This window comes from Apium graveolens, unplaced genomic scaffold, assembly GCF_009905375.1.
Source record: "Apium graveolens cultivar Ventura unplaced genomic scaffold, ASM990537v1 ctg923, whole genome shotgun sequence".
NCBI lineage: Eukaryota > Viridiplantae > Streptophyta > Magnoliopsida > Apiales > Apiaceae > Apium > Apium graveolens.
The window spans coordinates 2,007-13,588 of record NW_027421845.1 but is presented as its reverse complement, the minus strand read 5'-3'; the positions used below and the strand labels follow the sequence as shown (position 1 = coordinate 13,588).

The 11,582-nt window shown below is 41.1% G+C and overlaps 1 protein-coding gene across 1 annotated transcript; it reads left to right on the top strand.

The window, feature by feature from the left end:
• Positions 1 to 9,305: 9,305 nt before the first annotated feature.
• Positions 9,306 to 10,921, top strand: LOC141705691 (calmodulin-binding transcription activator 6-like). The gene is made up of 3 exons (XM_074508577.1): positions 9,306 to 9,398; positions 10,482 to 10,784; positions 10,877 to 10,921. The coding sequence occupies exons 1-3, from the start codon at positions 9,306 to 9,308 to the stop codon at positions 10,919 to 10,921; spliced, it is 441 nt and encodes a 146-aa protein (XP_074364678.1).
• The last annotated feature ends 661 nt before the right edge of the window (positions 10,922 to 11,582 follow it).

The window sequence follows — 11,582 nt, the reverse complement described above, 5'->3', positions numbered from 1 at the left end:
GCCGGATTCGATGGTGATCACTGGTTTCTATAATGGTTTGGGGGCCCAATCTCGGCCCATGCTCGATGCAGCAGCTGGAGGCGCCTTATGGGATAAAAGCTATACTGAGGCGTATAATCTTATAGAGACGATGGCTGCAAATGAGCATCAAAACCCAACTCAGAGGATGACGTCAGGCAAGGTAGCAGGTATTCTGGAAGTTGATGCAGCCACCGCTATTGCAGCCCAGCTCCAAGCGCTATCAATGAAGGTTGATTCTCTGGCTACGTATGGAGTTAATCAAATAGCTAGGGTTTGTGAGCTTTGTGCAGGTTCTCATGCTACGGATCAGTGTTCTCTTATCAACGAATCTGTTCAGTATGTGAATAATTATCAGCGACAACAGCAGCCTGTGCCAGCGACCTATCATCCTAACAACAGAAATCATCCAAATTTCAGCTGGGGGAATAATCAGAATGCTATTCAGCCACCATATCAGCAAGGAGTGAGTAAACAGTTTAACCCACCTGGATTCCAGCAACCACAACAGTATGCTACAAGGCAATCATATCCTCAATAGGGAAGTGCAGCTGCACCTACTAGTGCTGATTTTGAGGAACTTAAGCTGTTGTGCAAGAGTCAGGCGGTTTCTATCAAGACCTTGGAAAATCAAATCGGTCAATTAACCAATGCAGTGCTCAATCGTCAACCTGGCACTCTTCCCAGTGACACGGAAGTACCAGGCAGGAAGGAAGCTAAAGAGCAAGTCAAGGTTATTACCTTAAGGTCTGGAAAAGTAGCTGATGCTGAAAAGGCAAAAGAAGTAGAAGCTGAAATTAGAGGTGAAGAATCTACGCAAAAGGAGAAAGCGGCGGAACCAAGGAAGACTACTGTTGAACACACTCTGCCTGAGGCTAATACATGGGAGAAACAGCTCTATCATCCACCACCTTTTCCTAAGAGATTGCAGCAACAAAAGCTGGATAGACAGTTCGGGAAGTTTCTGGAGGTGTTCAAGAAACTTCACATCAATATACCTTTCGCGGAGGCTCTGGAACAAATGCCCAGTTATGCGAAGTTTATGAAGACTATTCTTTCAAGGAAGGTGAAACTGGATGACCTTGAAACCGTTGCTCTCACGGAAGAATGCAGCGCTGTTCTGCAGCAAAAGTTACCACCAAAACTGAAAGATCCAGGAAGCTTCACCATTCCTTGCACCATTGGCAATCTGACTTTTGACAAGTGCCTTTGTGATTTGGGAGCAAGCATTAATCTGATGCCGTTGTCGATCTTTAAAAAGCTGGATCTGCCTGATCCAAAACCCACATACATGTCGCTACAATTGGCTGACCGTTCCATCACTTACCCAAGGGGCATAGTTGAGGATGTGCTCGTCAAGGTGGATAAGCTCTTCTTTCCAGCAGATTTTGTTATTCTGGATTTTGAGGAAGATAAGAAGATTCCCATAATCTTGGGAAGGCCTTTCTTGGCTACTGGCCGTACCTTGATAGATGTGCAAAAAGGTGAACTTACTATGCGGGTCCAAGATCAGGATGTGACCTTCAACGTATTCAAGGCAATGAAATTCCCTACAGAAGATGAGGAGTGCTTAAAAGTGGATGTGATTGATTCTGTGGTTACTTCGGAACTCGATCACATGCTAAAGTCTGATGCATTGGAAAAGGCCTTAGTGGGGGATTTTGACAGCGATGATGAAGATAACAACGAGCAATTACAATATCTGAACGCTTCTCCCTGGAAGCGAAAGCTAGACATACCATTTGAATCTCTTGGTACTTCAGACCTTAAGAACGCTGAAGGGAAGCTCAAACCATCAATAGAGGAAGCACCTACCTTGGAGCTCAAGCCATTACCTGAGCACTTGAGGTATGCTTTTTTAGGTGATTCATCTACGTTACCTGTTATTATTTCATCTGACCTTTCAGGTAGTGAAGAAGACAAGCTCTTAAGGATTTTGAGAGAATTCAAATCGGCTATAGGATGGACCATAGCAGACATCAAGGGGATAAGTCCTTCATATTGTATGCATAAAATTCTGCTAGAGGAAGGTAGTAAGCCAACTGTGGAACAACAGCGAAGACTGAATCCCATCATGAAGGAGGTGGTGAAGAAAGAAATTCTGAAATGGCTAGATGCAGGCATCATTTATCCTATTTCTGACAGCTCGTGGGTGAGCCCCGTACAATGTCTACCTAAGAAGGGAGGTATCACTGTGGTCGCAAATGAAAAGAATGAGCTCATCCCTACTCGAACAGTTACAGGATGGAGAGTATGCATGGATTATAGAAAATTGAACAAAGCCACAAGGAAGGATCACTTCCCTCTTCCATTTATTGATCAGATGCTTGACAGATTGGCAAGTCATGAGTATTTTTGTCTTCTAGATGGTTATTCCGGGTATAATCAGATTTGTATTGCACCAGAGGATCAGGAAAAGACTACCTTCACTTGTCCATTTGGCACGTTTGCTTTTCGCAGAGTTTCATTTGGGTTATGTGGCGCCCCGGCCACCTTTCAGAGATGTATGATGGCTATATTCTCTGACATGATTGGAAATAACGTCGAAGTGTTCATGGATGACTTCTCCGTCTTTGGACACTCATATGATGAATGTTTGAATAATCTGCGAGCCGTACTCAAAAGATGCGTGGAAACTAATTTGGTGCTCAATTGGGAGAAATGTCATTTTATGGTGCGTGAAGGCATTATACTTGGGCATAAGGTCTCTAGCAAGGGTCTGGAGGTGGACAAGGCCAAGGTGGGAGTCATTGAAAATCTTCCCCCACCTAATTCTGTGAAAGGAATCCGTAGTTTTCTTGGTCATGCGGGTTTTTATCGGCGATTCATCAAGGACTTTTCAAAGATATCTAAGCCGTTGTGCAATTTGCTTGAGAAAGATGTGCCTTTCAAATTTGATGATGAATGTTTGGCAGCATTCGAGACTCTCAAGAAGAGTTTGATCACTGCACCAGTTATTACAGCACCAGATTGGACAGAACCGTTTGAGATGATGTGTGATGCAAGTGATTATGTGGTAGGTGCAGTTCTGGGACAGCGCAAGAAAAATCTCTTCCATGTGGTCTACTATGCGAGTAAGACTTTAAATGGTGCCCAATTGAACTACACCACTACTGAGAAGGAGCTTTTGGCTATAGTCTTTGGTTTTGAGAAATTTCGATCTTATCTGCTTGGTACGAAAGTAACAGTATTCACTGATCATGCAGCTATTCGCTATCTGGTTTCCAAGAAGGATTCGAAGCCGAGACTCATTCGTTGGGTGCTTTTACTTCAGGAATTTGAGTTAGGGATCAAAGATAGAAAAGGTACTGAGAATCAAGTAGCCGACCATCTCTCTAGGTTGGAGAATCCCGATTCTACTTCCCAAGATAGGACGTTAATCAATGAATCTTTTTCGGATGAGCAGTTGTTTGCAATTCAGGAGGAAGAACCATGGTTTGCAGATATTGTAAACTATCTCGTCAGCAATATAATGCCTCCTAATTTGACATCCGCTCAAAAGAAGAAGTTTCTGCATGAGGTGAAGTGGTATATGTGGGATGAACCATATTTGTTTAGACAGGGAGCTGACCAGATCATCAGGAGATGTATTCCGTTCTGTGAGACGGAGGGGATATTACGAGACTGCCATTCCACGGTTTATGGTGGACACTATGGTGGTGAGAAAACGGCAGCTCGTATTCTGCAAGCAGGGTTTTTCTGGCCTACTTTGTTCAAGGATGCTCATCAGTTTGTTTTAAGGTGTGATCGTTGCCAAAGAGTGGGAAATTTGTCAAGGAAGGATGAAATGCCATTAAATATGATGCTTGAAGTCGAGGTCTTTGATGTATGGGGAATCGATTTCATGGGGCCTTTTATCTCGTCTTGCAATAATCAGTACATCTTGCTGGCAGTCGATTATGTCTCAAAATGGGTCGAAGTTAAAGCTTTATCGACAAATGATGCAAAGGCAGTGCTAAATTTTCTTCATAAGCAAATTTTCACAAGGTTTGGAACATCTCGGGTAATCATAAGTGATGAAGGATCGCATTTTTGCAACCGTAAGTTCACTTCTATGATGCAGCGTTATAATGTGAATCATCGAGTAGCTACTGCCTATCATCCGCAAACAAATGGTCAAGCGGAAGTGTCTAACAGAGAGATAAAGCGCATTCTAGAGAAGGTTGTTTGTCCGTCAAGGAAGGATTGGTCTTTAAAGCTCGATGAAGCTGTTTGGGCTTACAGAACAGCATACAAAACTCCACTTGGGATGTCACCGTTTCAGTTGGTGTACGGTAAGGGATGTCATCTGCCGGCGGAGCTTGAGCATAAGGCCTACTGGGCATTGAAGAAGTTGAACCTGGATTTAGATGCAGCTGGTAAGAAAAGAATGCTTCAGCTTAATGAACTTGATGAATTTCAACTTCAAGCATACGAAAATAACAAAATGTATAAGGAAAAGGTGAAGAGGTGGCACGATAGGAAGCTGCATCCAAAGTTATTTGTGCCAGGGCAACAAGTTCTCTTATTCAACTCTCGGCTCCGACTTTTTCCTGGGAAGTTGAAATCAAGGTGGTCTGGACCTTTTATTGTAAAAACTGTGTTTCCACATGGAGCGGTGGAAATTTTTGAGAATGATCCGGACCAAGCATTCAAGGTTAACGGTCAACGGTTGAAGCCTTACTATGGGGACATGGCAAACCGAGAAGTGGTTAGTGCCATTTTGTTGACTACTTGAGAAGGGTACGAAACGTCAAGCTAATGACGAAAAAGAAGCGCTGCGTGGGAGGCAACCCATGAATTGTTGTTACAGGAACCCTTAGAAGTTAATAACCTATCCAAAAACACAAAAAAAATCAGAAAACAGGGACTGAAATTTTTTTTTTCCAGTGACCCCCTGAGCGCCCGCTCAGCTTTGCTGAGCGACCGCGCAGCAAGCTGAGCGCCCGCTCAGTTTTGCTGAGCGACCACTCAGGGGTCGAGTACCAGAATTTTTTTTCAGTTCAGAAAAAAAAAACACAAAAACAGTTTTAGCCCATAAACCCACGATTTGTTCCCACTACCCCATCATTTTACTCCTTAATTCCCAAACCCTAATCTAATCCACACCCTATATATACATACACCTATCCTACATATCTCCCACAAAACTTCCTACACTTAAACCCTCTCACAAACATCAAAAATCAGTTCTTACACACTTTTATTCACGAATCAATGGCACCCAAGAGAGCACGCACTATTGACAGCAGCACCACAGTTCCTACTGCTGATTCATCGAGGGGTACTGCTGCAAGGCCTCGGTTAACTGACAGAGCTGCGGAGGAGGAGTACACTAGGCTGTTGGGGAAGCCGATTCTGAAGGAGAGGGGGTTTTTACCATCAGGGAGGGATGGTGAGTTGCTGCCCATGATTACAGAGAAGGGGTGGATAGCTTTTTGTGAGTCACCCGAAGCAGTACCGATGAGCGTTGTTCGCGAGTTCTACGCGAACGCGAAGGCCGAAAAGAATGGGTTTTCTGTGGTTCGTGGGCTGACGGTTGATTATCATCCTGCGGTGATTCGCCGTGTGATTGGACAGCGAGAGAGGAAGCCCGAGGAGGAGAACTGGAATGAAAAGACTGCTGAGGATTTTGACTTGGATTTGATTTGTGCGACTCTCTGTCGACCGGGCACAGTTTGGACCTGCAGGACCGGCACTAATGAGTATCGTCACTTTCCGGCGATCGCCATGAATAGGTATGCCCGTGCATGGAATGCATTTATTTGTGCTAATATTTTGCCTTCTTCGCATGCACACGAGGTCACAGTTGAGAGAGCACAGTTGTTGTGGGGAATTCTGAATGAGGAATACTATATGGACCTTGGTGAGTTTATCTACCAAGGAATTCTGAAGTTTTTGAGGGGAGCGAAGCATATGAACATCCCTTATGCATCTACGGTTACGAAGCTATGCCGAGCAGTGGGAGTGAACTGGCCGGCTCATGAGCAGTTGCAGTTGCCAGCAGCTCCGATTGATTCTGGCACTCTGAATGGGATGCAGGAGTGGACCGGTGGTGAGCCTGAGGAGCATGGGCTGGGTTATCATCTTCCAGGAGGGCGTCCAGCACGAGGTGCTACTATGGCTAGGCCAGGGCGTGATGAGGCTGGTTCTTCGAGAGCTCAAGAGGGTGCTGGGATGGTTGATGCCCAGTATAGGAGGCTTTCACGGTGGATGGATGCCATGTATGAGAGGCAGAGCAGGTTTGCTCAGGAGCTCACCCTTGCGTTAGGGACTGCTTTTCGAGGCCTTGGAGCTGATATCCAGTGGCCAGTTTTTGGTGAGGACTCTGCATACCCGCCGCCTGATACTCCACCCACTGAGGGTGATGATGATGATGACTCCGAGTAGGTATACCCTGTGTTCCTTTCTACTACTTTCACTGAGGACAGTGAAGATTTTTAGTTTGGGGGTGGTAGTTAAGGAATATTGTGTGTGTGTCATTTAGTTGCATATTCATGATAGTTTAGTTCATATAGTTGCATAATTTATGCCATATAGTTTTTATTTTTTTTATGAATGTCATGTAGCTCATGCATGTACCATGATCCCTTTTGCAATGATTTATCGACTGAATTGTGATATTGATGCGAGTGTAGTGATAGCATTAAAGTGATATGAAGTTGTGTAGGTTGATATGCATGCTAGTAACAATTGTAAGTCCACTAAGTCTTAGAGAATGCGTAAGGGCTAGATTGTTGTTATGATGTGGTTGTTTTCAAGGTTAATCTACTTATTATGCTTAGAATTCGATTATAGGTTCTTAATGATAAAGGCATGAAAAAGAAAAAAAAATTTGGAGAAAAAAATATGGAAGTTGTTGCTAGGTGTCAAATGTCTAGTAGCCGGCTCGCATATGGTGCGAGTAGTCTAGGGTTGAGCAAGATGGAGCGAAACGCACTTGCTCAGAAGTTAAAAAAAAAAAAAAAATTGCATAATTGAACAAGAGTGGGCTCTTTGGTATTCGAGTTATTAAGTTCTTAGGGGACTTTGTGCCTAGTGACCTAAGGCTTTTAGAGTCTGGGATCCGCTAACCTAACGCTCGTTACATGGATACCATTGTATAAGTCTTTTGTGGACCTCACTCATTGCACGGTCAAATAAGCATTTGAGTTATAAATAAAAAGCACGATTCCGTAGTAAGCTCCAGAGTTCTTGTAGTGTTGTATATCACTTTGTGCCTAGAATTTTTTATTCTTTGTATAATCGTAGGATTGCCTTGAGGATAGTCTAGTCATAGTAATTGGTCTAGTTCCGAAGCATATCTGTTAAGCATTTGCACACACCACGTTCTGGCTGTATGTCCGTTTGCATGAGTTTATTGATCTTTAGTTGTCTAACTGCATTCGTTGAGATGTGACAATTTGGTTGGTTAATTGTAGTAAGGGGGATCGCTGCATTTTCATATAGATTGCATTCATGCATGTTTTTATTTGTTTTTGAGTCTGTGACGCTTGAGGACAAGCATCGATTTAAGTTTGGGGGTGTGATAAGTGGCATTTTATACCACTTAGAGCGTCTTAAAATGGCTTAAATTGGTGTCTTGAAATCAAGTATTTTGTGTATTTGATGCGTTTTTCTAGTGTTTATGTATTTCAGGGTTTTAGTTGCATTTCGGGGGAGGAATCATCAAGAATAAGCCTTGGCATGTGTTCACCATTGTGAGAGGAAAGAAACGGGCAGATTACGGCGAAGAAACGGAGCGAAATCAGAATTTTTCCAGTAGAGGTCTGAGCGCCCGCTCACCATTGCTGAGCGGCCGCGCAGCAAGCTGAGCGCCCGCTCAGCTATGCTGAGCGGCCGCGCAGGGTCGGAAAAAAAAGACAAATTATTTTAGGACTTCTACTTCTGTTTGGTTTCCACTTCTATGTAATCTGAGTTTTATGGGACTATTATATAAGTAGATTTGAGACGTTTTCACAAGTGTGGATTGAAGAAGATTGTGTTTTTACGCAAGGAGCGAAGGAGATAAGGAAGAAGACCGATTTAGCACACCGCAACGAAGAGGAAGCATATATTCTTGTGATTCTTGTTTCGTTGTAACGTTGGATGCTAGTTTTCTTGCTTTGAACTTATTTACTCTTGTGACGTACTCTGTTTTAATATAATTAGTTTAGTTATTATTTTCTTGTGTTTGTTTATCATGATTTCATATGAACCCATGGTAACGATAAGTGCTATTATGGGCTAATCGTGATCATGGGGTTGCAACGGATTTATTATGGAATTCTTTAGTTAATTGTTTAATACTTTAGTGTGTGATGATTGCATGATATCTGGTATTGGTTGTGCGTATTCGTCTTATGTGCGTCGCGAACATATAAGATAGGGTGTTAATCTCTTGTGAAGCGACGGTGGATCTTGAGATTTAGAACTTGCCATGCTAGCATAGGTTCATGTACGTTGTGCATGATTAGTGGGTAACTCTAACAGTTTTATTTGCCCTATGTAATCAAAAGGAATAACTTGTGCTTAAATCGTTGTGTTGTCAATTTCTGTAGACATATGGGAACTCAACATAATTGATGACTATTCAACTTCTATCTTAATTGTGGATGCTTGGTAGAATGGTATTAGTACAATGAAAGTTGGCTTTTATCAGTTTCGTGTTATTCGATTAATATCATCACTGTCTCATGCTAAAGGAATTAACAATGGCTATAGAAGGAAGTAATAATGAAGTTGTGATCTCATGAGTGTTTTATTATTGATAAATTGAAGTGTTAGTTAAGTGATTAATTAAGTAGTTAATTATAGTTAATATTTAATCAACAATTTTAAGTGTTAGTGTCTTAACATTGAGAAGTAATCATACATTGGTGAGTGAGTTTAATTAGACAATAATTTAGTCTGAGTCTCTGAGGGAACGAACTAGAAAGTATTCTATATTACTTGCGAACGCGTATACTTGCGTGAATATTAGTGCGTGTTTTCGCCCTAACATTTCTCTCTCTCTCTCTCTCTCTCTCTCTCTCTCTCTCTCTCTCTCTCTCTCTCTCTCTCTCTCTCTCTCTCTCTCTCTCTCTTTCTTTATGTTCTCATAGAAGTTTAATGGGTCGTAGGAGGTTGTTCAAGTAGGAGTTTCAAGCTTAAGTTTAAAGCTAAGATGGAGGTTATATCTAAGTCGGTGGTCAAAACTTGTATTGGGTAAGCTTCAAACCCTAATTTTAGAGTTGGGGATTTAAATTTGAAACCCAAATTTTGTATTTTTTTTAATTAGTTTAGTGATTTCTTTAATTGAGTATTTCTAATGCTATATTTTGACAGCTATGGCTGCGAATCCGTTGAGAGTGAATTTGACGTTTAATACTATTCAGAAGGCGATTGGGTGGACGGACTGCGCTAAAGCGGCCATTTGTCGGGTTTGGTGTCGTTGATTGTTGTGCCGTTGTTGTTGTATGTTATTTATCCACGGAGTATTTCAATCTTGATGATTTTTATTTTTTATAAAGCAGTTTTACTATGTTTATATTTTGATACTTGTTACAAAAACTACCCTCTGTGCGTCATCTGTATAACATTAATGGCTTACTAAACACCAGTCAAATACTAATTTGTTGACTTGACGTGCATACTCGATCATAATTTAGTTTGATGAACATTGTAAATGAATCTGGATTTGAATTTATCATATATCCCTGTTCATGTCTTTTGTTAATAGAGCTACTTTTTGATTTTCCGGTGTGTAGTATAGACTACTACCATAGTGAATCTTTGATTGGGTGGATGAAACTTAATCTGGCTTCATTATTATGAAATAAACCAATATATTGATAGGAGTTGGATGAACCCCAAAGAAAGCTGAACCAATCTGAAGCTCAGACAATAGGTACATTACTAATAAAAATGTTTTTCCCTCTATTATGAACTAAAAGATATGATATTTTAACTGTCTATTGACAACGAGGAAGTAAACAAAGGGACTTGTCTATTTGTGGTGGTGTTCGCTCAATCGGATCAGATCTTACTCGCACATGATAGGCAAATATGATGCATATCAGAACGGATCCATCAGGAGTGACCATACTGTTGGAACATTGAAAGAGCCTCGGACCCCCACAAGTAGAGCTCAGGTTTGTCTGGTCACTTCTTCAAATTTACCAAGTAACAAATATTTTGCTTTCTGATTTTCTACTTCTGACAAAATATATAATCTCACTTCTCTAAATCATTATTGTTTCTTCTGAATGCATTCGAGTAGTTGAGCTCTGCAAGGAACTGACTTTTTATTATGCTCAAGGCCTACCAAGTTAAAATAGCTGCAAATTCTACCCAGTTACACGACTATTGAAACAAAAATGATTTTTGTATTCCTTTGATAGTTAAATAAATAGCTTACCATGATTTAAGTACTATTAGTGTTGGAAATAAGACTGTTGTTGTTGCATCATACATGCTAGTAATAGAGTGATAATGTTTTTAAAATCTTCTTGCTACCTTTGTAGCCTGCTTCCCGGGGTTTCCAAGAGCGTAGACAGTACCGAAAGATAATATTTGCAGTGGGAGTGGTTGAAAAGGCAATACTACGTTGGCGTATGAAGGGTAAAGGTTTTTGCGGTGTTCAGGTTCTAGATGAAGCTACCGAAGATCCAGAACAAGAAGGTGAAGTAGAGGAATTCTTTAAAGCTAGCAGGAAACAGGCTGAAGAGCATATTGAGAGATCTGTTGTACGTGTTCAGGCCATGTTTCATTCTAAGCGAGCTCAAGAAGATTACAGTAGAATGAAACTAGCACATAACAAAGCCAATGTAAGCAATTTCAATGATATAGACATTATATACTGTAGTTGGGAAAGTTAAACCTATATACGTTAACATACTTTACCAATTTTTTTGTGTAGATTGAATATGAGGGGCTTCTCAATACCGACACTGAAATGGGTTAATTTAGCACAAGTTAAAGGGTACTTGCCATCCTCAAGCTGCTGTACCGGTGACTAGACAACTTATAACTGGTCCCTTTTGTTAAATATAACATGTAGTTTCTGTACTAAACAACTTATAACCGGTCCCTATTATTAAATATATCATGTTTGTAAATTTTGTACGTAGATTACTGAAGGAAGTTGGATACCTGTAACTCCTTTATACGTTTTTGCAAAAATGAGAGCTTCATGATTGTAAGGTTGATCTTGTGTTAGCATTCACGGATCTTTATGGAGCAGGTGAGCAATTGATTTCTTCTCTTCTTTGTGCATGCGTGAGCGTGAGTTTGAGCGAACTAAGTAGCATAATTCGTGGAATTTAATTTGTGCAGTATCCGGAGATGGACTTTTCGAATGCAAAATTTGCCTGAGTGCTGATTTTGGGGAAACAATTTGTTGGACAGGTGATAAGTAAGGGTTGTTTTTGGATGTGGTTTAATATTTTAGTAAATTAGTCTTTTGCTATATTTTTAATGGGTTTCCTTGGGAACTTATTCTACTATGTGATCTTTTGACTCCCCTGGTTATCTCTAATAATGAATCCCCTGTGGTTTTCTGATGGTAATAATATGTTGCTGCCTGCTATTCCTGCAGAAGTTTCAGGAACATCATTAGCAGCTTT

Coding starts and splice junctions, on each gene's coding strand:
- LOC141705691 (XM_074508577.1), top strand. CDS start 9,306: ATGGCTGCGAATCCGTTGAGAGTGAATTTGACGTTTAATACTATTCAG. Junction 9,399..10,481: donor CTAAAGCGGCCATTTGTCGG/GTTTGGTGTCGT, acceptor CTACCTTTGTAG/CCTGCTTCCCGGGGTTTCCA. Junction 10,785..10,876: donor TAGCACATAACAAAGCCAAT/GTAAGCAATTTC, acceptor TTTTTTGTGTAG/ATTGAATATGAGGGGCTTCT.